The sequence below is a fragment of the Ciconia boyciana genome, chromosome 12 (assembly GCF_034638445.1).
Source record: "Ciconia boyciana chromosome 12, ASM3463844v1, whole genome shotgun sequence".
NCBI lineage: Eukaryota > Metazoa > Chordata > Aves > Ciconiiformes > Ciconiidae > Ciconia > Ciconia boyciana.
In genome coordinates, this window is record NC_132945.1 from 24,023,312 (window position 1) to 24,047,679 (window position 24,368).

The following is a 24,368-nucleotide window of genomic DNA, read 5'->3' on the forward strand; positions in this document are numbered from 1 at the left end:
CAGAAATCCAACAGACCACCCCGGCTGCTCGCCCAGCCCAACCAGCCCTTCATCCCAGCAGAGGAGCAGGAGCAGCTTTGGAGCTGCCGCCAGCAGTTTGCTGCTCCGCAGCCTCCGCAACGCGCGCCCGCAGACAGACACGTTCCCCCTTGGCTCGCGTCCCCTCTTCCTCCGTGGAAGGGGTCTCCTCACCCTCGCTCAGCCACTCCTCCTCCCGCGGGAGCACCTTTGGGAGCCCGTCCGTCCCATGGCCGCGTGGGTCGAGGGACGGCGGGTGCTCTTTCGTCTTACAGCAGCACTTGCTGCGTCCTCTTCCTCCGGACTCGGCGAAGACGAGCCCGCAGCAGCGCTGGGCCCTCCCCGCACGCCCGGCGTGTCGTCACCAGCGGCCGTCACATGAGCTGGCCCTTGCACCTCGCTGGAAGGAGCAGGATTTGAGCGGCACAGGGAGAGAGGTTCACGCTTGCAGGCAGGCAGGCAAGGACAGAGGAGGCTGGCTACGTCCAGGGATCGTGACTCCCGATGCGCCCAGAACGGAGGCTGCACCCTGAAGCTGCGAGCGGAGCCGCACTCAGGACCTTTTATCTGGCAGAATATCTCCCCAGGGCTAAAATCTGCCCCTTTGCTGTGCTGCACCGACTCGGTATTGCAGACAGCTGAAGCTGACTGCGCAAGGGCTTTAAGATGGAGAATAGCTCGTTGCTAACGCTGTTTGCTCTCATAAGCACTAGAAGTCAGGCAGGTTAAAGCTGTGCACTCAGACCTCCAGATCCCCTTCACCCCGACAGTCCAACCCCAAAGATCCGGCAAACCCGGCACTTAACCACCGCTCCCACAGCCCGTCTGCGGAGGGACGCCCCAGACACGAGCACCCAGCTAACCGCGTCAGACCGGCGAAGCTCCTGGCACACTGGCCGGGGACATACCCTGCTCTGCACCCGCACGTTTTCAAAGGTCTGGACCAAGGCAAGCTTCAGCACAGGAAAACACGCATTTATCAACGGAGTTTCCCAACATTGGTGGGTTCAGTCACAGATGTCCTGACAAAACCTTTCTTCTCCCACCCAGCTGACGTTTTGCTTGCTAAATGGCTAGTGGCAATGCTCTTTGCTCTCTGTCTTTGCAGAAGGCAGGCAGGCAGGCGCTGAATTTTTCTTTTGTCCTCTCTGTACAGGCAATACTTCAGAGTGCTTTCCTCAACCCCTCCCAGGCCCCATGGGCACTCTTTATCTTGCCATTCAATGTACATAAGAGCTCAAAGGGGCTGATGATTAAGTTCTTCTGGCTCCAATTTGCTAGCGATAGCTTGTCATTTAAACATTGTCTGGCAAGGCTGAAACACTACACCCTAGCAAAAGTTGACTTTGGTTTCACCTGATATGCTGGCTGGAGGCTGCTCCGAGAACCGTGGGTTTCTGTCTGGAGGTCAAGGAGGAAGGCGGCTGAAGAAAAAAGCCAGGGGAGATATCTCCCAGCTCCGGGATGGATCTCAGACTTTGGCCCTTTAGCAGTTCTAATGGATAGGTCAACTAGTCTAACCTGTCGGAGGTGCAGCAGCTGAGCGAAATCCCCTGGCTAGCAAGCCAAGGAAAGGTTTTTAATCCTTCTGAGAGCAGCAGCCAGCTGGCCAGCCCCAATATTGCAACTAGCTATGCCCCCCACCTCCGCTTCCCACTGCACAGAGCAAGTATGTCTGGAGAGCACAGACAAGGACAGGGCTAGTGGGTAAAACCAAAATCCATATGAAACTAAGCTTCACTAACCCTGCTGCACTTTGGGTGTTATTTGTTGCTATTGCAATTCTCAGCTCTTGCCCTTGGAGCTCAAAGAGAAAAAAAACCTTCTTAAATCCTACAGCAAAAAGGAGACCTTCCAGCCATTGAAACATTCTTAAGTCTTCCTCCAAAAGAAGTGGGGACCCCAGTCCTGCCTTTGCTCCCTACAATTTAAAGCACATCCAGAGACTGCCATGACGCATTACATCTTGTTCCTCCCGAGCCCAGCGTCTGCCTCACCGCTGCAATGAGCGGAGAAAGGGCCACTAAAGAAAAGCACGAAATAAGCTGGCATCACTGCCTAACTTATACACCCCACCAGAACTACTTTAACCTATTCAGAGGAAACCATTTGTATTTTAATAGTTTTGGAAAGGGATATGAAGGAATTAGAAATCAGTACAACCTACCCTCATAACAAACCACTTGACAGAAGCAACCCCTCATCTAGGCGGTATCATTTGGTAAGGCAGCTGTTCCAACAGAGATTTTGCTAAAGGAATCAGGCCTTGTAAATCTTCTATTTCTTCCAAAAAAAAAAAATCAACAGGACTCCAGGTACAATCTAACTGACCATTTGGGTATCCATGAAGCTTTGGACAGAATCTCTTTTAGAAGGTCTTAAGCAAATTAAGCTCTTGGGGAGTAACAGGGAAAGTTCTCTCACAGAAGAGCAACTGTCTGAAGACACAGGATGTTAAAGGCATAAATTCCTACATTTCAAAACAGGAGGAAGGCAACAGTGGAATCCCATTCACTTCTGCTTGTACGGGACTATTAAATATATTTGTAAGTCATCTGGAGAAGTGGCGCCTACGCTTACTGTAACTTGTGCTGGGTAACCAGCATCTCCTTGCCTGGCTTTGAAGGACTACAGCTGGACTACAAGAGAGCAGAAGACACTCAACGCCAAAGCAAGGCACGGGGGGCAACAGCTGTAAACAATGTCATGCTCTAAGTCAGCATGTCTGACTTAAAAATTCAAGTGTTTGCGGATAATGCTCTGCAAGCAGTTGCTCAATACTTGAGAACAGTCAACAAGGAATAGCTTTCTGTAAAAACCCTTAAACTAAGAAGCAGAAAAGATTTACTGCTGTACAAATGCACCTTGAACACCACGTGCAGTTCTGGTCACCTTTACTGTGGCACAGAAAGGAGGTGATGCCAATAAGACAAAACAACTTCTGGGAAGCACGACTGTATCCTTAAAAAGACTGTGCCACCCCATCGACCCTTTGGCCAAGATTAAAATCTACGCTTTGACAACAACTTTGAGAAAGCACCGCTAAGATTCACTTGCTGCCTGGCGTAATGCCATCACCTCAGTACGACAAGGAAAACTAGAAAAGTATCAGGGGATTTTATCAAAAAGCCAAGTTTGATTCCCAAGCACAACTTAACAGCGCGGGGCGGGGTGGGGGGGGAGAAAAAAAAAATCTAGGAAAGTCTTATCTGTTACCTTTTATTGACGAAATGCTGAAGTCCAAACCAGAGAAGATAAGAGTGAGAGAATGTGCTGCTCAGTGAGTTTTCAATAACGCAAGCATCACAGTAGCAGGCCTGAAAAGCCCCTGCGGTCCATTTTAAATCTTTTTGACTGAAAGTGCTTGAACATCTACATTTTGTCTCAAGCTCTTAAAGAGCTCCAGCCTTTGGGAAGCAGGTGCAATCTTGAAAATACCAGTTAGGAACAAAGTCTCATAGTCAGTCTAGATCCTACATGAAGGTATTTTTCAACACAAGCATCCCATGTTCCAGGCAGCAGGCAAGGCTGGTGGTTCCCATCGGGGACCCGACACAGTACGAAAGTCCTGTCGCTCATTAGTCAAGGGCTCGTAAGGAAAGCATGGAGGAGCACCAGCTGCCAAATGCACTCCAGATTTGCAAATCTACCAAGCAGCAGGTGACCCTTCCTCCTCTGGTCACTTGACAGGACCCATAAGCTCCAGTTGTGGCTGTTTTTTCAACTTGAGATGGCACCACTCTTGCAGGAGAGTTTGACAGCCTTGGAGAAGGTGGTAAGAGAGGGCTGGGTTCTGGTTCCAAAAGGTCTCACTAACTCACCCCCATCCGACAACACATCAGACCGCAAAAGCAGCCGGTCCCAGCCAGAGGTTTGCAGCCAACTCCACCATGGCAGAACCTCAGTTACCACCTCTCCAGCTCCGGTCAAGCCTGTGCCACCACGCCGTCAGGCTGCGCGCCTGGCACCCAAACATTTGCCAGCAAACATTTCCTGAAGTCAGTAGGGGAAGTTCGTAGAGTGAACTGAAAACAGGGTTTGGGCAAGCAACTCTTTCCCAATATAAATTTCCTCTTTTACTTCTGTGTCAATCCCCCTGCAAACTTAAGCATCCTGCCGACATGGAGAGCCACCGGGTTTAGGGCAGCCCCCCGAAGTGCCGATACCACCATCAGTCCAAGCCGCACGTGCCAGTGGGGAGGACCCCCACCGTTTTTCATAGAAATAGCCACAGGCCTTCAAGGAGGGAGACAGGAAAAGCCTATTTAGGCAAGGAGGGAAACAACTGAGTGCTGTTTCAGGCCAGCACAAAACTAAACTCAGCTCGAGTTACCCACCACTGCTTCTAAGCTCCGTAGAATAATCATTTCCTTACAAGAAGTTAAAGAATTCAGCTCCTTCTCTCTAAATATTAAACATGAGCACACGTTTAACTTCAGACAGCTGATACCCCAATGGCTACAGAAAAAGCAGTTCTCACCAGCAGGTAAGAGAGCACGAATTTACAATTCCAATACCAACATGCACGACGTGATTATTTCTCTGTACCTAATTCTGCACATACTAGTAATTAACAGATCTTCAGAAGTAAATTCGGTCACAAGTCATTATTTCAAGCTCTGTGCGAGGAGTTTTGAAGTGGACTCCCAGACGTGCCCAGTTCTAAAAGTCACTTCCACCAGCAGGTCAGGCTGGAGCGAGCACGCTGCCCGAGAGCCGCACCGCAGCCAACCCCGACGTACCAGCCACCCTCCTTCGCGTTGGACAGAACCCAGAAAACAACACGCTTGGGATGTAAATCTTGCACGCATTCCCTTTACGCGCAGACAGAGGGTTTTTAACCACAAACCCAGGCTTATCGCTCAGAGTTAACGCAACCGCTACAAAAATACAGTGATCCTTCCTACAAAAACACAGCTTGAGCCTGAAAGGGGCGAGAGGGACCAAGCCAAGTAGAAAACAATCACATGCTCCTCATAGGATCTCCAGCAGCAGAAGAGCCGGTCGTTTTGGCTACTGACAGGCAACGTTTGAGGAAGTCTCTCTTCACTTGCACTACCTGGAAGCAGACCACATAGCTGAGAAGCAAAACAGAAGCATTTCTTTTTAATTTTTGCCCTACAGTAAAGAGGGGTGGGGGAAGAAGAGGACGAGAAGGTTTATGGGAAGTCATGGAGACTTGCAGTCTGCTGTCCAAAATTCAGTATTTTTTCTTTCAAACTAACATGATAATTCACGGAAGACAAAAATCAGGCAGACCCTGCTCGTCTAGTGCCAAAGCTCAGCAAAACCATGCGGGTTCATCCCTCCCCCATTAATTTCACCACCTCAGGCTCAGAGCAGAGGAGGCAGCAACAGACCCTCTCTGGACGCTGGGGAAGGCCAGCGTCTCGGGCTGTGTGCAAGCTCAGCACCAAACCCCTGTGTGCCAGGACATTTCGAGATTCCACAACGGACAACCTTTAAAATTATAGGTAAGGAAGAAGGGAAGGGGAGGGGGGAGTCTCTGCTCATATCACAAACCCCTAGGAATCGCTCTGCGCTGTCGTCCCTGCCCATCACACTTACGACACCTCCCTCGCAGCACAGCCAGCTCTTCCCTACAGCAGCTATTTCTGAAAACTCCAGAAAGGACTACCCAGAAGCCCTAAAAGCAAAGTGGTGGGAGAGGATATGCTACATTTAATAGCAAAGTAACCACACAGATGGCTAAGAGAGCAGTTTTCCCCTCTGACAGGTTACTGGATGCACACAGCCCGAGATCAGGCAGCTCGGTTGCTGGAGATAGACAAGCAGTGCCTCCCCACCACAACAAAGTCACTCACACGCTTCTTGCAATTGCCTTTTATTTTAAGGAGATCTTCTACTTTGCACGGAAAACGTGCCTCCCACCAGCCCCCGTTACAAAGCAATGCTGGGAGCCAAACGCGGCACATGAGCCAGCGTTGAGCTGTTCTGCAGGAGTCTATTCACGGAGGCGGTGCAGCGCAGCATCCTGCAAACTATCCATACTGGTGCCGTGAAATGCTAGACTCCCACCCTTGGCAGAGGCCAGTGGGACCCATACGGAACATATTAACATCAAATCCTACCAAAAGCCATTATGAAAAACAGAAAACAAAGAGATGCATATGGATATTACCTCCTATCTCCCTGTCGAGTGGCGGGTCATCGTCTGCCATGGAGAAGTCCAGAGATGCTCCTGCTATTTCCAGCATATCTTCATCGCTAGTGCTGCTCTGGAAACTCCCCCGTCGATAGCCTTTCTGATCCATGGCCAGAGCTTCCAAACCTGGGAGCAAAGGGAAAAACTTCAGAGCCCAAGCATGAAGACTCATTTTCTAAGCCAACTGGCCTGACACCCACTTGACACCTTGTCCTAAAGACCAGGGGGCTGCACTGCTCAGTCCCACGTGAAGGCAAAATGCAGCGATACCACCTGGAGTTTGGGCTAGAACAGGACAAAACTGGATGTTCGCAACTCCAAGCAAAGCTCTTGTGCTAGATTTCATATTGCCACATGCCAGAAACAAGTCCCAGTATGGCATCGGAACTCAACTGGAAAGACATACAAACACCGCAGCAATAGGGTGCCCAGGTTCTTAAAAGAAAACAGGTTTAGAAAACTTTGCGCACCCAAGCTAAACCTCACAGAGGAAAATCCTGCCATAGTAAAGGACCCTACACACATATCCTCTACTCCTCAATCCACCGCCTGCTGGAAAAAGGCTCCAACTGGATTCTGAATAACCAGCTGCCAGCCACGAGACAGGCTTAATCAAGGCAATGAGACCGACAAATGGCAAGCAACCACCCCAAAAACTAGAAACAGCCCCTGTCTCAGCTGCCACAGCTCAGGTGCACTGTCCCATGTCACCCACCGCCACGGCTTTCACTCGGGTGCATCAGAGCTCCGCTGGAGGTGGGACTGGGACCATTTGGAAAATTAAGTGTCATACAAAGTCCCCTATCTGATAATCGTGCACAAGCTAACACTAACTTCTGCGACTATGATCTCAAACACAAGAGCGGCCTGAATGCCTCGGATAATGTTTTTTCTCTATGGAAAACCAATGCTATTTCTAAGTTCTTGGTCTAAAAAGCCTCTCAAGATATCTTCTTCTTCTCCTTCATGTTTCCCACAAAGACTGTGAATCAATTTCTATCTGCTGATCACTACCAGACAGAGCAATTAGAAATCCACTTGAATAGCAGGTAAAAAATGACTCAGGTCAGCACCATGTTAGGCAAGTGACATCTGCTGATGTATTTTTTAAATAATCTTCACATGTGCTCTCAACAGGTTTGCAATGACTTTTTTCCCTTCCTTTTTTGACCATTTCACCTCCCACGGTGTCCTTGTATTTCCTGCAGAGCCCATCACGGAGGAAGGATCCTCGCAGCAGAAATGCAGCTGTGATGCCCTCCAGATGTGCCAAGCTCACCTGCCTGTCCTGCTCCGAGATGTATGCAAACTATCAAAACAACCCAAGTGAACGATGACTCTTAACCACCCACACAGGAAGCTGCAAAATGCAATCTGGAAGTGTGCTATTAAACTTCATAAATAATCTTAATTAAGTACCCTTGACCTGCTGCCAGAGCTAGCCATCTCAAGGAGCTGCCCGTGCCAGACCATGACACAAGACCTGTCGTCTCTCCTCCTCTTCTCTAGGATGGCAGGGAAACTACAAAAGCACAAGCATTGAAAACATAATAAGAAACTAAATTGCAAAACAAATTCAGGTCTTGGCCTCAAAAATAGCTCTTGCAAACCTGAAAGTGGGAATCTTTTCATCTTAATGAGAAGATAGGCCGTGTTCGCTTTTCTCTTGCAAACATACATATTTTTCAAGAGAATTATAGAGGAACCAAATATGCAGCTCAGCCTTATTTCAGGAAGGGAAAAAGCCAGCCAGCATTTGCAAACAGTACGAATTACACACTCGGCAGAAAGCACTTCCTATTACAAAAAAAAAGCCACCACACCACACAAAAAATAATCTTGGCATTGTACGAAGTGACGTGCTGGGCTCTTCACTGAGCCCTACTCCGTGGAACACAACGTTACTTAACTTTTAAGCCCTGTTTACTCATTAAACTGGTGCAGAATACACCAGTAAAGAAAACGCTGAGCACTAGCCGAGGGGAACTGGGTGTTCGGGAAGGCCCGTGAGCTGCCGCACGCCGCCCGGCCACCAGCAACGCTTTTAGCACGCTCGGGAAGCACAGCGATGGCGTGGGCTGCAGTCCTCCATCGGCGTGCACGGAGAACCGAAGGCAGGAGAAACTGAGGAATTCAAAGCTATTATTTGCCAGCTAACAATAAAAAAACCTTAAATTTCATGAAAGTGCTGTGGTGCACCTCCGGTAATCTGCTTCCAGGGAGCGCAGGGGATGCCAGCTCCCAGCCCAGGAGGCAGGGATGGCATCTTTCACCCCGGCAGAGAACTAAAGAAACTCTGTGCTTGTGTGTCGCAGGGCTTGTCTGCAGCATAGCGTGGTTTTATAGGTATTTTCCAGTAAGACTCTGTGTGTGTGTGTGTGTGTATATGTGGGAGGGGTGGTTTAAAATATGTCTGTATTCACATATTTGCTTTGCACAAAAAGCATAAATCCGTACCCTGCCAGGAGCTGAGCCCCTCAGCCGACAGAAGGCATGATGCTGCCAGCACCGGCAGCAGAAGTCCCTGTTTGAAAATTGGAGCAATGTCACCTCCTGCTCCCCCCAATCCATCCCCAAGGTTGTTCTCGCCTACAGCTTAAAAAACCAAAACCAAGCCCACAAGCACACCACCGTCCAGTCGCAGCAGAGACCGGGTAACAGCCAGCAGGTATGCAGCACAAAAAGGACACAGAAGATGATAATTCAGTGCTCGCTTCTCTCCCAGGTCCTAAACCTGTATCTCCAGGGACTGCTTTAAGTCGCTTTTTCTTACAAAAATGCCCCCTCTACGGGCGAGCAATGCCTTTCCAGGCTAAACCATGTGCACCAAAGGAAAAAAAAAAAAAGACTGTTCTCCTGCTACGTTGTTAATTTACCACAATACTTCATTGAGCGATGGCTGCTTCTTTCCTACCAGGTCAGGGGCGCTGCCCGGGACGCGCCCACAGCAGACGTACCTACCAAAAGGCTCCTGGGGCACTCGACGCTCGCGCGAGCGAGAAGCCATCCTCCTCCTGCTGCTCCCATTCACCTCCTCTGCCTTTTTCAGTCCGTCCTGGTTTTCCCCGTCGCAGTCAAGCAAAGGGAAGCAACGAAGCAATGAGCAAAACCTGATGGGGTTGGCCCCACGATGCCTGGAAGTGAGTCAGATGACAGCACTCGCCACCAGGAAGCCGGAGCACCCCACTGCCATCCTGCAGAGCAAACCCAGCCCCAGCCTCTGCCACGACGGTGGCTTCAGCCCTCGCAGCGCTCTCCAGTCAGCGCCAGACGTCGCAGGCTCTTCTCCCCGTTTCATGCTTGGGCATCGCCGGCACGCCCAGCAAATCTGCTCCCCCAGCCTCGCCGCAGCACCCGTCCCAGAGCCACTGCGGCACCCCGCAGGGGCGGCAGCCAGAGGAGCGGGACCGGCGAGCCGTGGCACCGGTGAGCTCTGGCACCGCCGCTACCACGCTCGCATCCACCGAGCCCCCAGCCAGCGACGCGTGGGCTCGGAGCAGCCCTTCCGGCACGCAGGTCCAACGCTTCCCGAGTCAGAGCGTGGTAAAGGTTCCTGCAGCATTTTTTTCCCCGCCGTCAGACGGGAGGCTCGGCTCCGGCTCCACCAGCACCACAAAAACATCGCACCAGGAGAATAAAACTTAAAAAGGAGCAGGGAGAAATCCTGACCGCCTACGTGAGTCATTGCTGCTGCGGGGGAAGGAGCCAGCTTACCACCTAGCGGCTACTGCACAGGAAAAACCAAAGCCCAGATGATGAGACTGTCTTTTTTTTTTCCCCAGAGATCAGCAAATCTAAGCTGAGCTTTGATAGTTCAGAGCACTTCTTCCTCCCCATCCCCACAGCATCTCTTCACAGGGGCAGGCACATCCCTTCCCACAATTACCAGATCCAATACTACACAAATAAGAAAAAAAAAATAGAATAAGCCAATTGTAACTGAACGAACAAAGGAAAGGAGAGAAAAATGCATCATTTAGCCGTTATGTCTGGCTGAGAGCCAGCAGAGCAAGGCTTTCCTGCAATATTATCACTCCAGAGGCTCACGTTGCCATTAAAAAAAACCCCATTTCTCTCCCAGAGCAGAGGAGGTTACTCCATGAGAGAGAAACTTCAGTCTGCTTGTAAACCAAGTGAGCTGCTTTGGATGTCATTGTATTCCAGCCCACAAAACATGTAACCCTGCCAGGCCCGGGCTCGATGTGCAGACTTCAAGTGAATTGCAAGAGGGCTGAGCACTGATCTTCAAAAAAACCCAAACAAAACCAAAAAACACACACCCACAATTGTAATTTCTTCTTTAACTGCTAAAAAAAAAATCAAACCAGAGCGCATACAAAGTTGGAGGCAGCATTCACAGAAGAGCTCCAAGGTTTTCAGCCCTCATCTGAAAACAAATCGGGGTTCAGATACCGGTGGAACCCTTGGAAGTATCCTTTTCTAGCTTTATAAAAGAGACGATGCTATTTTTCCAAGTCACTCCTTCCTCCAGCTCCCTGCGCTGTCTGAAGTGACTATAACCCATCTCCCCTTCTGCACAGACGAAACTACACCAAGAGGGGAGCTGATCACCGAGAGGATTTTTTACACCGCCTTTAAGTTCCCCCCGGGTGGAGCGCGTGACATACAAATATCTTCAGGGGAAAATGAAATGTTCCAAAATGTGTTGCTATTAGCAATGGCTTGGTTTCGCGAACAGCACATGAATCACTTAACAGAAGGGTTTAGTGGCTCAATTAAGATTATCAATGTGCCTTTTACCATTGTATTTTAAGTGTATGGTCATAAAAGCATTTATTTACCTATATTCACTTCTCAATGTCCGCCTGCCTGTTTCTCCTCTGAAGGGCAAACAACTGCTTCATCCTCGAGCATCAGTCCGCTTCTCCCATTCCCCCTCTCCCCAGGAGATGACAGCTCCCTTCCGGGGTGGCCAAGGGGGTTTTGGGGCTCCCCCAGCCCAGCGCTAGCGCAGGAGCAGGCACCTGGAGAAGCCGTCCCTCTCGGGCCGGACGGGCGGCACGGAGCCCCACCGGCACACGGGGGCAAGGCTGACCCGGCCGGCGGGAGCCTGCCGCTCCACCCCGCAGCATCTCCTCCTCGGCGGCCGCTTGAGCGAAGGCAAACAAACACCAGGCGAGGGCTGCACGGCCAGGCTGGCCTGGAACAATGGATGGTTTTAGGGAAACTGGGAAATCTACCAACACAAGCCGAACACAGAGACGAGAATTGTTTTAGGGCTTGTTTGGGGTTCCTTTGTCGTTCTTTAGCGCCTACTCACACGGGCCCCAGGGAGACGATATTCCACGCTCGGGCCTGACATTCTTCCAGCAAGGTAACACGCGCCGTCGCGTTTCACCAGGTAACGCCAGAGAGCAGCGTACGAATCCTGCGGCGTTCCGGGTTTCCCTGGCACTTTCGTACACGGGGCTGATAGAGCGTGTTAATGGATTCACTGCCATCCCGGGATGCTTATGTACTGACAGGCACGCAGACGCTTATAGCTGATGTCCTTAAGTCCTCGTTAGCATCACCTCTTCCTGAATAATTCATCATCCCCCACAGCTTATGCCGCTCAGCCCAGTACAGTGCGAAACTCAAGTGGAGGCAAACATCAATCACAGCTGATTTCACCCTCGGCTCGTGAGTAACTACGCTTAGCTTCTGAATAAAACCTTCTTTCTGGGACTGTTGTTAATAGAATCACATATACTTGCCCGAAAACTGTATCTCCAGAAGCAAGATGTTCCAGTATTTCATTTATTAGATTAAAAATCCCCCACAATCATCCACCACCGAGTAAAGAAACGGTTTGCTGCTGCAGACACTTTACGTAAAAGGGATTTCTAGAACTAAGAAAAAAGCAGCCCATTTCTCCTGCTTTACTAGGGATTTCCACAGCTCATGTCAGCTACACGGAGCTGATCAGAAGACTTTAGGGGAGCAAAATATACTCGTGAGGCATATCGCAGGAGAGCTTTGTGTTGGTTTTCCCAGTGGAGGGACAGGAGAGAGGAGAACAAGCAGCCGCAGACCTCTCTCCTGGCGTTTTCCACACTAAAAACACTTAACACTTACAATGCAAGAAGGTTTAACAGCTTTGAACTGTTCAGGTCACTGAAGAAATCCCTATTTATTTCTAGCAGATCCAATGAACACGGTGCTACGCCTTGCGAAGATAAAAGACCTCGTTACTCAGATGGCAATCAAGAGTCGTTCCACCCCAACTTCTACACTAATTTGCAGGTAGTTTTCCCCGTCGGTTCCTGGAAGGCATATACCTTGGTAAAGGCCTTGTACAACTTTCTAAACCTGGTATCTGTGAGAAAAGTTTTGGCTGTCATCGTATGCATAAACACTGTGCATGCTGCTCCTAATCCCTGGGTATGTGCGCATTTAAACAAAAATCAAGTAGGAATGCACTTCCCAAGTGCTTTGGGGAAAAAAAAGGCAAGAAGACAGAGTGGGATGGGAACTCTGGAAACATCTGCCTTTCCGATGGGAGAACAAAGGCCAAGGATATCCACAAAGTGCCCAGTCAGGGCCGTTACAGAGCCGGAGCCGGCCCAGCCGCCCGCCGCACACGGGCCTCATGGGCTGCGGAGACGAAAAGAGATGGAAAAGAGCACAGGGATGTCCAAGTCCTGGGGAAGGCCTGCTCCCGAGAGCCCCCCCACGAACAAAGGGCTTCAAGCAAACAGCTGATATTCTCTCGTTCCTGCGCCTCGCTTTCCTTTCCAACAAAGGAGCAGCAGCTCCTTTTTTTCCTGCGGTACCAACGAGCAAAAAGACGTAACAAGACAAGGTCACGCAGGCAGGGCGGGCAGACTTGAGACCAGGAGCCAACAGCCGTGGGGCTGTATCCCGTCCCACAAAGCAACTTGTGGTTTTTATCTAAATCTTGTCATCTGCTTCAGTACCTCCATCCATGAAATGGGGGAAAGCTTATTTACCTCTTGTGGAAACGGCAGGAAGTTGTTGGCTTTGAACTACTGGCATGAAAGGTGCCTGTGGGTCCAGGCGAGCGGTAGGGGTAATCCACACGGCACGGGTTCACTCAGAACAGCCTTCCTTGGTGAGGTGAAATCCATTCCAGCAGCGGACTGCTGCGTTCATGTTCCCCATCCTAAAACCGCACTGGGAGCTTTCGCACTGCCGCAGCCGCAACCCCCGGCACGACTCGAGGCAGGTACCGACCAAGACGAGCTGCTCCGGCCACGCGATGCGCTGAGCACACAGATGCAACCACAGGCACTGCCGGCCCCATTAAAGACCAGCGTAGGTCCTCCAAAAGCCAAAAGAAACGTTGTTTATCACAAGTTCAGCTCAGCTGTCACTGGTAGCACCAGTAAATCACAATTCATTATTAGAAACATATTTTCTTAGTTCCTTCCTGCCAGTTATCCGCTGCATCAATTGGCCTCTCCAGGAAACCTCATTCCCCCTCCCTCTTCCCGGGCGCTTTGCAATATTAATCACGTTGGGTATAGTTTTAAGGAACGGTATCAAAACAAGGCAAGTCACATTTACCAGTCAGCAAACAAGACTGTTTACAACGTTACTGGAATTACCAACTGCTAGGTTGCTAAATCATCTCTGGCAAACCAGGCCCTGTTTTGGCTGGGGGCACATTCCCATTAAAAACTTCTTACGACGACACGAGACAGCGACAGGGAAAGCTCTTGCACAGAGAGGAGTTACCAGCAAGTTTCCACGCACAAAAGTGAGGTACAGAGCAGGGGAAGCGAATGCACCGACACCGGGCACTGACCTGCACGCGGTGTTCATGTTTCCTACAAATTCGGCAGGGAAAGGGGTTTCTAAGCAGTCGCTGTCAAGGCGGCGTTACCTCCCCAACCCACACAGATCCTTTCTTACCTTCAGGGCTTTTCCTGTTATTTGAAGGGGAATTTGGAAGCAGCCCTACAACCGCCTGCAGGTTGCAAGTGGGTTACATTTCCCACAGATAACATCTTTTTGCTGTGCTACATCACCTTGCTGTACTTCCCAAAAGCCAAGAAGCAGTTCTTCCTGATAATCATTGACATGCAACCACAGCTCCCAAACCACCCCCCCACCCCTAAAGCAGTAAACTCCCATTTAAACATTTTTGGTGGTATTGCCATTTTTTTTTCCTACAGTTGACTACACCTACAAGCTGGGTCCACAGAGGTCATGGCTGTTGGAAGCGAAGAGCTGCATGGGAGGCAGGGAAGGACAGAAAAGCTGGTACGCCGGTGTACTGGAGGTGCCGAGCATGGCGTGCCCCCCGCCTGCAGACACCTGAGGATGAGCGTGGGAAGACGCACACAGCCAGACCGACCCCGATGTCCCTCTGCTCTTCTCAGAGGGTTTGTTTTTCTCCTGTTTCACCAGGGCAAGCATCTGTGACACTTCAAATAACCGGCCTATTTAGACAGACAGACTACACCTTGGATTTCCCGATACCCGCTCCTGTTTCCAAAGTTACGTGCTGCTTATCTCTCCTCCCAGGGTAGACGCCTCTGCTTCCAATCCACGGAGACATGCCTGGCGTGAGCCATCCGGGATTCAGGAGAGGACCCACAGCAACGCCAGCCCAGGCCCTGCACCATCACCGTTCACGTTCCCAAACACCGCTCTGATTTGCACCTCTCTTGTGACGCCGACTGCGGGCCTCGGGCAGCTCTCGGGCCCAGGCTCACCTCTCATTTAGTCACCCAACAGGTTTGGGTTTATCCTCTTGTACAATACCACCCCACCATAGCTTTGCTCGAGTGTGGCTCCTCTTCCTTGTCCCCATCACAGGAAGGCCACACAAGTGCACCCACCGACTCCAACAACGACGATGATTTTTCAGGTGTCATTGTCCAGAAACAGCACGTCCAGCAGCGTTGCAGATTTCTCAGCCGTCCGATCAGGAGGACGACATGAGCCGTTGGGAGTTCAGATCAAAGCAGCCTGACCAGCAAGTTTACTGCCATCATGGACATTTCAGTGCTTTTCTCCAGAAATCCTTACTTTTTTTTTTTTTTTTAAGACGTTTCACCATACAGAAACGCAGTAAACGCCGAGACGCAAGTCAGACCACCTTGCTTTCGCTGGGTTGGTTTTTTTCCTCCTAAACTTTTTGCAATTTCTATTTTAGCTTTCAGTTAAGAAGCCACAGTCTTAGATCAGACACCTCTTCCCCTGGTCCTGAAGCATAACTACCACACCAGTCTCTAACAGCCAAGAGCTCCTTCACAAACACGTCCAGCTCCTTTTCAGGTTCATGTTTTGACAAAAAGCAGCCTAACTTGAAAAGGCAAAAGACCAAATTTACAGGCAGTTTGTGATTGTGCCGTGCCACAGACAGTTAAGGGGGGGTTTGCTACTGGTTTTTAAGCTTTCCATATTTTCCAGACTAAATTTAGTTATTTACAGCCGTTTCCATACTGAAACACAACCGGCAGCTTCTCTGCCATTACCGCCCTCTTTGGAAATCCAGGATGGCAAAACTGGCTGACGAGCACGTCTCTGCGCAGGAGTACCAGCTGAGCTAGAGCCTGGTTTTTAAAACATACCTGCGTAGCTGGTAAGCGGTGACTCCACAGCGTCTACAGGCCATCCTCAGGTCAGGAAATCTTCAACAACATACAGCCAGGTGTCACTCCATTCATCCAGCCTTCCCAAGGCAAACGGGAAGAGTGCGATTAACACATGACACAGAGCAAAACAGCCAGAATAAATGCAGGTGGTTTTCATCACGGAGACTGCTTCAGCATTAAGAACAGACCTGACACGGTTTTCATCCTGAAAACATCAACACCTTGGATGAAGACTCTAAAGCCACCTCCTGCCAAAATCTCTAGCCTTAAACTGGATCACAACCAGAGCTGTCCTCACGGCCAACTCCTCTCCTAGGAGAGCTCTAGGAAGCAGAACGTCCCTACGAGCCCTGTTTTCGTTAAGGAGATAGGCTGCTTCTTGGATGGCAGTCTCCAAGGCGAGATGGCCACAGACCGTGCTCGAGGAGCTACAGCCGAAGCCCGCACTGACGAGCAGCGAGGAGGAGTCAGGGGCTCATAGACAGATGGCAGCAAAGGCGCTCGAGCGGCCGAAGGCAGCAGGACCTCCCTCCATCCTTCCCCGTGACGGGGTCCGGAGGGACCAGCCCCACAACCCGCAGCTTCAGTCCGGCACGGTGCAACACACGGCAGTTCACAGCAGCGTGTCAAACCAGCCACAGCACCTCTGCCCCAAAATCAAGTGGAAAAATGATGTGGATGCAAGACGAGAAGATCTTAATACAGAAAAGTCTTCGAGGCAGCATGAAAACCAACAGTCCTGGCCAAATGTGGGGTTTATATAAAGCGTTCTTTTTCCGCTTTATGGTAAGGAAGCGCACAGAGTACCCGTGCTAGCCTCATTTAAATCCAGACACTCTTCAAGGCTCAGTAGTGTTTCTCAAATGTGATTCCTGATATTGCAACGGGCAGATCCCAACAGCTAGTCTAGCAAGAGGCTTATATTCTCTCCCCCGTTCCCAAAAATATATCCCTGCACGGCCACCCAAGCAGCACAGCTCTCCAGACATCAGGCAGCCAGTGCTCTGCAGCCATCTGCACCCACAGACGCTCGGCACCCACACGGGTCCCCCACGCCACAAACCACACCAGGCAGTTTCACACCCCACGCAGAACAACTTGCCAGGCAGCAGCGTTTTTAAATACCGGTCCTTTCCTGTTTACCTCGATAAGGCAAACAAGAAAATAAGTCTATTTATTAAAGGTACAGATAATATTCTACTTCCCGACTAGAATAAGTTGGCTGTAGCCACAGAACTAGTGTTTTGCAAACTCATTTCCACTTTTCAGGTTAAAAACGTAACTCCTCGTAGTCACACACTATTCATGCACCGTAACCACTAGCTGTGCAACACGAACGCAGAGGATCCTCACTTCTGGATTACGTGACTTACGATCATCCCATTCTTTCGTATCTGTTACATTTAGTTATTTTACTGGAATTCAAAAAGGACAAGAATTGGCTGCTACAGAGCTGAAGTCTTTCAGATCCAATGGAGGAAGCTTATGCCCAAAACCGTGTCAGACAAAAAAAAGCCAAATAACCACTGATAAAATACCATCTCCTCAAACACCACCACTTTGTCCCCCTTTTCCTTTTTCCCTTTTTTTTTAAAGAATAAGGACCATCATGGCTACGACAGCAAGGTTTCAACAAATATTTCCAATTATATTTTAGAGTTCAGTTTAGTTTCAAGCTTGCATCAAGTTTCAGCTGGAAAACTGTCATTTCATACTTTTGTTAAGTGCCAAATACTGTATTTCTTCCAGAGTACCTGATCTTTTTTGTTTGTTTTTATGAGACACTTCACAGCACACCCTGAAATTCAAACAGCACAATCATGTTATCGTGTTTACACTTATTTTGGGGAGACTGCAGTTCTGCTTCTTGCTTGACAACATAGAAAATGCCCAAATTACTGAAATATAGGCTACAACGGACTTAAGAGGGGATTTTCTGAGGCACAAAGAGAACGTACAGAACCCAACCTGCACAAAATCCTCAGTGAGAAAAGCCTGAAAGCCCCCGCCGACACGCCGGTAAGGGGGTTCCAGGAGGAGAACCGGAGGCCTGGCAAGAACGGCTGCTAAGCTTGCGCAGGGAGGTGGCGTTCACGATCCAAAGAGATGCTGCCAAATCGCAGGGAGAATTTCGGCTGGCACGCACCGAATACTATGAAGCAGCCAGGCCCCGCGTGCTGCGTGCACCAGTTACCTTTCCAACATCTTCCTCTCCACAAAATCCACCTGAGCTGCTCGGTGCATGCGATGCAGAAGATTTTATACATTTTTTTCAATGGATTTCATTCTGCTTGCAGGCACCTCCTCGGGCTGACGGGCTATTTGATCCAAAGTATACATGCTCTTTCCTTGTACAGTCACTAGATGTTTTAAAAAAACCAAAAAAAACAAAAACAACCCAGAAGTTCCTGAAAAGGAGGGATAAAAATGGCATTTTGGAAGCGCTGAATTGCAGCCCAACAGGTCTGAAACCCCTTGCATTGAACCAGAACAAGCTGGCACACAAACAAGAGAGCTAACTCGCTGACCACAACGTTGAAGCAGCTCTTGGCACTCACTGAATTTCTACAGATGTTTCAGCTCCCTACAAAACCAGGATGCACGTTCGATGGCTCACCTTCCACCCTCCAACAGCAGAAGCTGCAACGTTTTGGTGTCCAAACGTTCTGCACCTACCCACGATGCCAGCGCCTTCAAAATACAAAGAGGTTTCCGTATCACCTTTGGGAAAAGTGAAATTTGGCTAGAGAGTAAGGCAGCTATGGCCAGTGAAATAAGCAGCCTGATCCTCTATTTAATTTGCAGCCAGGTTCCCAGGAAGCACCTTTAGGATGGAGCCTCGGCAGCGGCACGCTGGCCTCATCCACAGCAGGCAGCAGAGTCACCGCGCGGGTTTCAGACCCTCTGTTAAGGGACACCTTCCATGCTCTTTGCTGTAAGTGTTGTGGAAAATGCAACTGCACACACGTTTCATCAGGAACCGTTCAATGTATTGCCATGCAGCACTTAAGAGATCACAGACACTATACAAACACACAAAGGATTTCCCCTTTATCGATTACGGTCCTTACGGTCTCAAAGAAGCACAGAAATGGACTGCCGCTGACTGCAGCAGTATTTCTTTTATTTAAAACTTTTTAAAAAGTGATATTGTAGCAGGTGTGATTAAAAAAGAAAAAAAAAATCGAGCTAATTTTACATACCCTGTGTAGGTCTCACTACAATACTTAAATTTCTTGAGAATTTTCTGCTTAAAGCAAAAACCCATGAAGAGGCAAAAGGGCTGTTAAGATGAAAATCAGGGACACGACGAAAATCTCCCACTGCCCAAAAAGCCACCGGTTGCCTCTGACCAAAGCACTCGTCTGGGTATTCCCATCTCCCCCATTACGCAAGCATGCCCGTAGCATCCCTTCTTCTGAATAAAACACACACACACGCCCTGCACAGACGAACCCAGAGTTCAGTCAGTTGGCTGCTGAAGTTCGACTGAAAAAGAGCCGTACAGAGACAGAAGGAGCTTCCAGGGCAGCCTGCTCTGTCCTGGAGACGACCAGCCGATTCTGCCCTACAGCACGGCCGCTTCTTTCTTCTCCAGATAACAACAGGGTGCTGCAACAGCCAGCTTCGCCGGAGACAGTCTCACCCATTCCTCAGCCTTGAGAAACCAACAGCTGTTGAGGAAAACCTCGATGGTTTCACCCTAAGGATGCAGGGACACACACCCAACATCCCACCTCCCACGACACAGCCGTGCAGAAGGGGAACAGCTATGAAACACCTTCAGCATCACCGCAACAAGCCCTGAAACACAAGTTATGGTGTTTTCACACCGCTTCACAGTATCCAAGCATTTGCCTCAAACCAAAAGGACTACACAAACACCTGCAGCGTGACAGCGACGGGTACGCAGCACCACAGAAGTCCAAATCATCTGGCTTTGTAGCTTCCCCTATGAAGGAGGCAGAGATGGGCCCAGGGTTACCGTGGCTGAAGGGCTGTGCCTGGTCCGTCTCACGCGGCAGGGTCCCCAGGGCCCTTCATCTGCTCTGCCTTCGGATGCTGCCCAAGCTACACCGAGGAGACGGGTGAGCTTCCACACTCGAGGGACTCATTCAGAAAAGGATCTTCCAAAACCAGGGCTCACAGTCCTTCAGAAACAACTGCACGTGAAGCTGTGCTGCATAACCAAGAGTGAGTTGTTATTCCGGAGGGAATAATTAAAAGCATGACGCAAGACGCACGTAAATATTCAAACCCACGCTGTCAGTTCTGCGCTCGGGCACTCAGACCTGAATCCAAACTCCCGGACAAACCCGCTGGATGAGTCTAAGACCAGATGACAGCAACGTCAGCCACCGCCAGCCCTCACCTGGCTGTGCACACAGTCTGGGGCGCCAGCCACCCCGTCGGAGTTCATCCACCCCCAGAACCCCCAAATGACTTGCGATGTGATATGGATGAACTCCACCCCTATGTAAGCATGCTCAAGGTGAGGAATTGGGGGGGGCAGGTTTGCCTTCCTTCACTAGTGACCAGGTCCAGCTGGAGACACCTTCCACACCAAGGAGGGAAGAAGAAAACGAGGAACCGTGGCAGAGGGAAAGAACTAACATGGGTGTTGGGGAAGGAGGAGGTGGGTGAAGGTAGACACAGGGCAAAGGAGCAGAAGAAGCAGGCGAGCCTCGAGAGCCCAGGGAGCTGCAGCAAGCACCTCGATCCGAGGGGAGGATGCCGCCACCACCGCACAGACACGTCCTTGAAAATGCTACCCCCAGGTAAAAAAAGAAAGTTTGTGTACAACACCCTGCACTGAAAACCCCCATACCAAGCCTAGGCAGCGGCAGCACAAGCCCAGGTCCTGCGGGAGATGTTTCCAGGCATCTCAGCAGCAGGAGACCCTCCCCAAGCACGAAGCCACCCGCCACCACCCCACACCAGAACCACTGCCCCCCCCGCACCGCTGGGCCTCCCCGATTTTTGAAATCCCTCTGCTGAACCCTGCTGCCGACGGCTCGCGTGACAGTAACGGCTGCCGACCTAAGAGCTCGCTGCACGATTCCTCCCATTAAACCAACTGTTGGCGAAGAGCAGCTCTTTATCCAGAGAGCAAGCGACTCCACGTTCTAATTGCATGCTGCAACACGACAATTGCACAACCGGCTTTTTGCCTCGCCAAGACACCTAGAGCCAAAAAAATAAGGTATCGTTAACAGATATTTTCTTAAATATTGGTGTTACACAGCCACATTTCTTACTCAATTACCAGCTTCGTGGGTTTTTTTTTTTTTAAAAAAACAAACCGGATCAAATGCGAATCGGACAAAACAATGCTGGAGAACGACCGAAGGAAAGTATTTAGATGAAAATAAAATCTTGCCTCGCAGTGTTACCCAGTCCTGAAATGCAATGGGCTTGCCAAGAGCACACGGCAGCCGAAAGCAGCAGCACAGCTGTATGGCAAGGGACACAAGAGAAAAGAAAAGTAGGCCTGTGTGGCACAGCTTCCCAAGAACCTCCTACAAAACACGGCGGGAGAAAAGAGAAATGAGCTTTGATATTTTAGGGCCCACGGTGATTTTCTAACTTCTGCAGCTTTCTAGTAGCTGAAGATCACGACCTACAAGTCCACAGGGAGACCAGAGGAAATTTGCTGTTACGTTTTCAAGCGTGTGGGGCGTACGGGGGGGTTAGAAGGTGCAGGTACAACACAACTCCCTTAAAAAAACCCACTTTGGGTTGGGTGCTGCTCCCAAACCATTTCAGCTTCTGACTGGGGAACAACTGTTAGCGACAACGCCGCAAAATCTTGGGCAAACCAAAACCAAATCCAAACCTCAAAAGATGTTTTGGTGCAACCAAGTTTAAGGTCATATACCACAGACCTTCGCCTATCACCATGCAGAGGGTGGGAGGCCATTTCAGAAAGGAGCAGCTCAGCAAGAAAATGATTTGGCCATTGCATCCCAAAGAATTAAAAATTATTTGCTGTTTTATACAACCGTCATTCAAGCAGTATTTTAAAAACAAAAATAACCCTGTTTTCAAGTCCTTCTAGGAACAAAGGGAGTCAGAGGCGCAGCGGTGTCTGCCAGCCACACGTCCCTGCTGCCTCCCAGGTGCTGTTGCTCGCAGTCCCACCCCACGGCCACCCGGCCCCACGGCCACCGGGAGCCCAGAGCAGAGCCACCAACACCTGGAAAATTATGGAATGTGCTTTTCACCAACACCTGCTTTGCACGAGTGCCAAAAGCTACATCGTTCCTTTCGTTCCGTCCGCGAAGAAAACTGAGGTACAACCTTCAAGCTTAACAAAGGCTTTAAAACTTGGCCAAATGAAAGCTCACAACATCCAGAAGCCGGTAACACACATCGTATTAAGGATTCTCAAACTCTGCCTGCCCTACTTCTCGCCCGTCTACACGTGGAGGGACCTTCGGACGGGAATTTTCCTTGAGCACCCAAAGAGACCGAGCGGGACGCCAGCTCCGGCCGCGCGCGCTGCAGCAGAGGCAGACAGAAAGGAAAGCGGGTGCCGTGCCGTGCCCCCCGCCAGCTCATCACATCGCCGCAGGCCGCCCCGCTTCTCTGCCCTCAGCGCCGGCGTTCAGGTCAGTCACGATGATGAGAGGATCGGATCATTTACCCATCCCACAAGCGGCGTCGGTACCTTCTCCCAAGGCTCGGCCGCTCCTGCCTCCTCTCTGATGCTTCCTGGAGCTGCTGGAAGAGAAGGAGTCACCTGCTCAGGCAAGGAACGCAGCCAGGAGGCAGAGCCTTCCCCAGCGCTAAGCCGGGGGTCAGCGCAGCCCCGTCCCTCAGGCCGGGGGGGCCGCGGGCACTCCGGCCGCCGCACCCCTGCCAAGCTCACGGGGAGCCCCCGCCCGCCCCGGGGCTGCGGGAACTCTCCCGCTTCGTGATTTTCTCCGGCTTTCTACGCCGGCTTGTGCCAAAGCTCCTGCTCCCACCGCCAGCCGCCACATCCGCGCCCTTCCCCTCCCCGAGGCCGCGGGCGCCACGGCCAAAACGCAGAGGGGAGAAGGGGCGGCAGGCGGCCACGCGCCCGGCCCCGCGGCCGCCCCGCCCCGCTCTGCCCCACCAGCGCTGCACTCCCGCCCGAAGGGCTCAGCCGCGCAGCCGCCCCGGCCCCTCGCCCCGTACCTCCGCCGCCGAGGCCGAGCCAGGCCCCGGCCCGGGCCCCCAGCGCCGCCGCCGCCGCCCCCGGCGCCCCCCGCGGCCGCTGCACCTGCGCGACGGGCGGCTCCACCCACGGCGGGGCGGGGCGAGGCGAGGAAGGGGCGGGGCGGGGGCGCCCGCGTGACACCGCCCCGCCCCGCCCCCGCCGGGCGGCCCGTCCGCCCTGTTCCTCTCGCCGGGCAGGGCTTGCGCGCAGGCGCGCTGCGCTGCTGGTGAAGCACAGGCACGCCTTGCCGGCGCCATCTTGAGTGTGGGCGCCGGGCTCTTAAAGCGGTATGCTCCTCGTTCTGCAAGGGCGGGGTCAAGGGCAGGGAAAGTGGGTGCGGAGGGTCCCTGCGTGAGGCCACCGTGAGGCCACAGCGCGAATCGCACCCGGCCCCTGTCCCGGTCCTGCCGCACCCCCTCCCCGCCATCGCTGGCCCCCCACCGCAGACCCCGCCATCGCTGATCCCCCAGCAGAGACTCCCCATCACGGACCCCTCGTATTGCTGCTCCCCCCCATCGCTGGCCCCCCATCACAGGTCCCCCCCATCGTTGACTCCCCCATCGCTGGCCTCCCCGCAGAGACCCCCCCCAACACTGACCCCCCCATCACAGATTCCCCCATCGCTGGCCTCCCCAGCAGAGTACCCCCCATCACTGATCCCCCTCCCATCACTGACCCCCCATCCCAGACCCCCCATCACTGATCCCCTCCCATCACTGACCCCCATCCCAGACCCCCCATCACTGATCCCCCCCATCACTGACCCCCCATCCCAGACCCCCCATCACTGATCCCCCCATCACTGACCCCCATCCCAGACCTCCCCATCACTGACCCCCCCATCACTGACCCCCCCATCACTGACCCCCCATCGCAGGTCCCCCATCACTGACCCCTCTCCCATCACCGACCCCCCATCCCAGACCCCACCACCACTGAACCCCCATCTCTGACCCCCATCTCCCCCCCCGGGCTGGTGCCGCAGGTTCCGAGGGTCCTGGCGAGAAGCTCTGCCCTCCGCCTCGGCCGTGGGCCCCGCTGGGCCCCCCACGCTGAAACCCCGGGGAAAATCCCACCCCGCGGGCCGGGGGCGTGGACCCCCCCAAAACCTCTCGTGCTTTTCCCCAGGCCCTGCTCACCCACCACCACCCAGCCCCGGGCGGGGCCATCACCGCTGCCAGAGCGCTTGGGGGGGATTGTCACCCGCTCTTAACAAAATGTGTCCCCCTTCCCTCGCCCACCCTTTCCCCGGCCACCGCGGAGGAGTCGGGGCACACGGAGGAGTTTCTCTCCCTAAATGCCCCCGGCTGCAGAACACATCCTTATACAAGCTGGGGCACTTCCCAGCCCCCCCAAAGTCCGACTGTGAGGGGAAAATGCTCCCGGGAAAGGGAAAATTTCCCACGCCAGGAACGCTTTTCCCCATCAATCC

General features: G+C 51.9%; 1 protein-coding gene across 8 annotated transcripts in view; it reads right to left on the minus strand.

Moving 5' to 3' along the window:
* LOC140658408 (H(+)/Cl(-) exchange transporter 5) overlaps positions 1–23,031 on the minus strand; it is a 45,177-nt gene extending 22,146 nt beyond the window's left edge. For 2 of the 8 annotated variants that reach the window (XM_072876800.1, XM_072876798.1), the window contains exon 1: positions 6,161–6,310. In XM_072876800.1, coding sequence (XP_072732901.1) covers positions 6,161–6,293 — 133 coding nt within the window. In that variant the 5' untranslated portion in view covers positions 6,294–6,310. Of the gene's footprint in view, positions 1–192; positions 347–6,160; positions 6,311–9,141; positions 9,305–22,399; positions 22,477–22,914 lie in introns of those variants that run through there. The other 6 variants (XM_072876803.1, XM_072876805.1, XM_072876802.1 and 3 more) reach the window with 6 other exon arrangements.
* Positions 23,032–24,368: the final 1,337 nt, after the last annotated feature.